The 5864-nt window shown below is 34.5% G+C and overlaps 1 protein-coding gene across 1 annotated transcript; it reads left to right on the top strand.

Annotated features, from left to right (window-relative positions):
* The first annotated feature begins 934 nt into the window (after positions 1 to 934).
* On the top strand, positions 935 to 5447 carry LOC110030780. Its single transcript, XM_020733693.1, has 5 exons — positions 935 to 1340; positions 1456 to 1536; positions 4535 to 4608; positions 4705 to 4812; positions 5217 to 5447. The coding sequence occupies exons 1-5, from the start codon at positions 1043 to 1045 to the stop codon at positions 5328 to 5330; spliced, it is 675 nt and encodes a 224-aa protein (XP_020589352.1). The 5' UTR covers positions 935 to 1042; the 3' UTR covers positions 5331 to 5447.
* The last annotated feature ends 417 nt before the right edge of the window (positions 5448 to 5864 follow it).

The raw sequence follows: 5864 nt of genomic DNA, 5'->3' as shown, positions 1-5864 counted from the left end.
TATATATATATATATGTATGGGCCTGATTGAATTTAAAATTAACACCTAAAATATTAATCACTGAAATTAAAATCACCCTCTGTATAAAATTGAACTTGAAATCAAATTACTAGAAGAACATAAATCTCTTCAATTACTATAAGAACGTAATTTACTAGTAAGAAATTAAGAATAAAACTCATCTTGGGGGGAAATTATTCCATCAGGACACCGCTGTCCAATGAGCACATGCCACGTGGCAAGTGAATTTAACTCCTCAATAAAACCTACCCAATCATTGTATTCTAGTAAGGCCCACGAGTGTGCAGTAGACTCCAAACACAAATTTGAGCCGAGTGTGTTGATGGAATAAGCACTCCATCTTGGTAGGAGAAATATTTTTGTACGTAAGACGTACGCAGAGTTGTGTACATATTATGTTATTCGGAGGGTACAGGTACGTTACACTTAGTTTACAGGAAAAATTACAAAGGGTATAACTTTAGTGTAACCTACATGTACCCTCCGAATAATCTAATATGTACACAACTCTACATACATCTTTTAATAGTGCTTCTCTTCAGAAGCGCAATCCCAGCAGCACCATTCATATTCCAACCAGCAGTTAGATCATAAATCTCCTTATTATATATCTCCAATACTGCAACTTGTACAAACCAAGTAAACCTCCCTTTCCCCAAGAATATCCTTAAGAGCCTTGTACCCGATTCCTGACTCCCTCGCGCACCCAAACATGGTGTGGCTCTTCCCAGCCCCTGTAGAGTCGTACATCATGACGGTGCATTTGGCAATGAAGCACACCCTCTCGACCCTCTACTCAACGAACCTGTTATAGAAACACCTCAAGGTCTTCGATCTCCGAGGAGAAGCCGTCATTCATTTTAATATATATATATATATATACATATATATATATAATTTACAGTCATGAAAACTCTAATCCACCTCCCCTGCTCTCCGCCGCTGTGCCACCGCTCAAAGAGCGCTCTAATCTCAAGAGAGGAAAAGTCTAATAAAAGGGAGAACATTGAGAAGCTTCAGATGAATCAATGGCGGAAGAAAACCCTAGGGCAAAGCCTGAACATGGCGGGCGTCGCATCATTTCTGAGCGTCGCAACAAGAAAGCCACACCTTGCTCTACCCCATCTATCCGTTCCCGATTTCCGCTGGATCGATTGGTCTGAGCTCGAGCGACTAGGGTTTCGCGGCGTCGTCTTCGACAAAGACAATACCCTTACTGCTCCTTACTCTCTCTCCCTGTGGCCTGCGCTTTCCGGATCATTCGCTCGATGCCAGACCGTTTTTCCGGGAAAAGTTGCGATTTTCAGCAACTCTGCGGGTGAAAGTTCCTTTTTTTTTTCTTTTGCTCTAATTGATTGATGTAATTGAAAAAAAATTGTTTAAGGACTTTGTGTATTTGCTGCTTGTGAGGATAACACGGAGGATTTTTTCAGGTTTGTGTCAATATGATCCTGATGACTCTGAAGCAAGGACTCTTGAGGAATCGATAGGAGGAATTCATGTTATAAGGCATGGTTTGTATATTTTGATCCCTGTTGATTTTTATTTATCTGGTTGTTATATTTTACAGTAGAAAAGGTTTGCTGTTTCAGAAAGAAGGAGAATCTGTTGCTACAGCTTAGAATCAAGGGGCATTGCATTTACATACATACCGCCCAATTCCTATGTATTGACATATCTATCACTTTACATTTGGCATTTATACTACCCAAATCTTTTATATCACATAAAAAATTCCATCATTTTAACTTTTAAATATTCCTTTTCCATTCATAGGTAAGATGGCATGTATTTACATATTTTATTGATTAATCTTATGTTTAATTCATCTTAAAACAAGTTCAATGACAACAAAATTCATTAAGATCGAATTTAGGCCAACATATCTTGGCCCGAAATTTCATCTTTGATATTATAAGCTTAGGCCATCTATGAAGGCTAAAGTTTTTGGGAATTTGTTGAGCTTGGCTTGTGTGAAAAATTGTTATGCTACTCTTGAGTTTTCTTCCACATGAGCAGTATAGCATTTATTTATGTAGCTAAGCCTCGAATGAGAAAAGTGGAGGGTTGCCTTAGGCAGTCGACAGCCAGCATAAATTTTTTGTCAAAAAAAATGCCAACTCACTTATTGGAATAAAGGCTTGTTGTTGTTGCTGTTGTTGTTGATCAGTATAGCATCTATAGTATTTTTTTTATTTTATGTGAGACATACCCTTTTTTTAATTAATTCACTAATTAATGAACATTGGCTAGAAATTAAAAAATTACATCTCCCCCTGTATTGTTAGTGCCTCCATGACCACTACTACGGCTACAATCCCTTTATAATTAAATAAGTGTTTGGTGAATTAATTCTTCAATAATTATAGCTCAATCACCCCCATAATCTTTAACATACCCCTTGCATGAGTAATTGTAAATATGACGAGTGAATCTCTCTTCTAGAGCATATATCCATCTTACAAAAAAGAGGAGAATATGTCCACCTTAAGGGAAACATGTCGTTGTGTTATACCTAAAAACTCCTATTATTATTTGATTTCAATTGTGTGTGCTTCCTTATTGATTGAGTGTGTTGGAACATTTTTTGTCTTCTCTTTTATGTTCATCTATTTATACTTTCAATTTTTGATAATTTTTCTTGCTTAGAGTATTCATGCCTTGGATTCTTTCAGGTTTACTTTTAGAAGCACTCTATTCATCACCTTTTTTGTAACACAATTTCAACGTTCCTTCTCATATGTGCTCTTTGATTAATCAAAACACGAATGTTCTGTTTTTTTTGCTTCAAAGTACGATCCCATTGCGAATTGTAACATGTTTTCTGCACTAACAACCTTGGGTCAATTAATCAATAAAAAATTGACACCCTCAACTTCCCCCATGCAACTCTGTTGAGGATGGCTAATTGGGCTTTTGAATTAATTCCCTCAATACTTATTGAACTATGCTTCTACTTACAAGTTAAAATCGCTTACACTCTCAAATAATCTTACTAATAACGTGTCAATTAATCTACATCAAATTGGTGGAAGCGATTTCATACTTAACGTCTCAACCAATATTTCACCTTCATGATGAAAACATATCCCCTTTATATGGCTATTAAGGGATCTACTTTTATGATATCTAAGGACTTGTTAGTCCCATAATTATAAAATTACCTCTCAACAGCCTCAAAAGGCTAAGGACTTGTTAGTCACATAATTACATGCAATAAAAAAGGTACACCGGGAACTCATTCATCCATGAGTTTATACTCTCAAATATGTGATCGATTTACCCTTACATCTATTAAATGAAAGCTTATATTACTTGGGAAAGTAATGCATAATCGTTATTTTGTACAACTTTTATAAATACACTTCATCATTCTTTTCAAACATAAGATTAGATTTGTCACATATAAAATATAGCATGTGTGCGAAACGAGAGATTTGGTGAATCTTATGATAAGGGGACTAAATATACGTGTTTATAAGAAATTAAATGGAAATGAGAAAATTCCAAACATGTTGGGAAAGGTTATAGTTAAATGGACAAAAATTGTTCAACATAACTTGCAAAGAATACATTTAAATTCTTGGGCAAAACTCATCAGAAAAGACCAAAAAATAAAGATTCATAGTGCGGACCTCAAATGTTTGGGATAAGGCTGATGATAATGATGAAAATGATGATACAATGCATGCAAATTTATATTGAATGTTTCCTAATTAATTAATGTAATAATAATACATATGCCCCCAATTAATGTGCTATATATAGTGAGTATTCATTTTTGTTAAATTATTTTACTTCTATGCCAAACCCATTGATGATTTGTGTGCATTTTTCAACATCATCATATCATTGAGTAGTTTAGTTTTATAAATAGTTTTATTGACAAATCCAACAACTTATTTCAACTATAATAACAAGAACAAGCCTTTATCCCATTAAGTGGGTTGGTTGCATGAATTATTTCTCCATTGCGTCCTCCTATTGAGTGTCATATTTTCATTTAATTCTGATAAATTAAGATCATTTTTTATACACCATGCTCAAGTCTTTCTAGGTCTACCTCTGTCATTCTTCACAAAAGTTGAATCTAAACCTTCTACTATCCTAAATGAATCGTCAGATAGTTGACGTTTAATGTGACCAAACCATCTAAGACGACTCTCTCTAATTTTGTCCGCCATTGGAGCTACACCGACCCTATCACAAATATTTTCCATTCGCATTTTGTCTCTGAGTGTAAAGCTTATTTGACACTATATCTAGATGCTGAAATAGCGGCCCCTGCACACTTTTTGTTGTATTTAGGTAATATAGTGCGTCACTTTCAGGGGACGCTCTAGCATTTACACAATGATAAAAAAGATTCATATCATGATTTTGTCGATTACTCAATGCAACCCTCTACTTTTTACATCTATGCTTGGGGCCCGACAATGACTTATTTCAACTTTTATGCCAAAATGGCACATTCAACGTATCTAAATGTAAATTCTTCTTATGAAAGTGTAGAATTGAAGAAACCAGCTGGAACAGCTGAAGACATAGAAAAGTACTTTGGCTGTCCAGCCTCAGATCTAATCATGGTATAATATATAAATCCCTGTATTTTTCTTGCAGTTCTAGTGCATTTTGACTTTCCTTTATGTTATAATATGTAATGTTTTTTTTAATTTGATCAGGTGGGTGATAGATATTTCACTGATGTTGTTTATGGAAACAGAAATGGCTTTCTCACCATCTTGACAGATCCTTTAAATCTTTCCTTAGAGCCCTTCATTGTGAAGCAGGTAATATTTTTTTTTTCTTAAAGCTGCCATTGTTTTAGAATACTTTTATGTATTCAAGCATAATTAGGAATTTTTGTATGTTTTCTTAAGAGGGTATGGCAATAAACATTGCTCTTTACAAATCTTGCACCCTTTTTCTTCCATTTTTGAAATTCTCACTCAATTATCAAAATTCATCATAAAAACACCACCCAGTTTTTCATTTTTGTGAAATTCTCAATGGTTTGATCGTGGCATGCGTAAATACATGGGTTTGTTAGTTCAAAAGTATCATATGGGTGCTAGATTTTGTAAATAGAAATATTTCGGGTGCTATGTATAAAAAATCTCTATTCCATGAGTAATATATGTAGGAAAATATGCTTTAAAGACCCATAACTTGAGAAAATTTGAGATAATTTCAGGTGAGGAAGCTGGAGGGCTATATTGTGAAGTATTGGTATGGTAAAGGTGTAAAAGCTGCAAAACATATTTTACTTCCTGATGTCCATCATTGTGTGAAGGCTTCACCCTCATAATTGTTCCAGGCTTTATTAAGGTGAAGGCCATATATTAATATTATTGAGAGTTTACTCATGCAAATGAATATATATTATGCTGACAAGTGTATTTAGTAGCGGAATGATGGAGCATGGAAATATTTATGTAAATTACTTTTATTTTAGTTTTATTTATTGCATTTTTTTTGTTCTATTTTAATGTTCGGTGAAATTTTGTTTTTTTTCATTGCTACATATTTGTTCTCATTGTTTGATAAATAGTTAGATGAAGTGGTTGGAAACAAAGGCATTGCATAATTGCATCTTATGATGCGTGTGTGCTGCTGCCGTGTGCCACGGCCTGTTGGTTGGCATCTATGGTATAAGACCCCTCAGGTTGGGTGTTCGAATCCCCTCTGACACAACTGGCCTTAAGGAGGTGGTACTCGAATTATGAGTGTTTAAAAGAAAAAGGTTGTGATGAAATATACTTTTATAACCATTTACGAGTCATATATATGGTTTATGGCGGTTTATAGCGGAATATAAATTATATATATATATATATATATT

The sequence above is a fragment of the Phalaenopsis equestris genome, unplaced genomic scaffold (genome assembly GCF_001263595.1).
Source record: "Phalaenopsis equestris unplaced genomic scaffold, ASM126359v1 Scaffold000761, whole genome shotgun sequence".
Classification (NCBI taxonomy): Eukaryota; Viridiplantae; Streptophyta; class Magnoliopsida; order Asparagales; family Orchidaceae; genus Phalaenopsis; species Phalaenopsis equestris.
The sequence above is the reverse complement of the archived record's forward strand: the minus strand, read 5'-3'. Positions and strand labels throughout refer to the sequence as shown.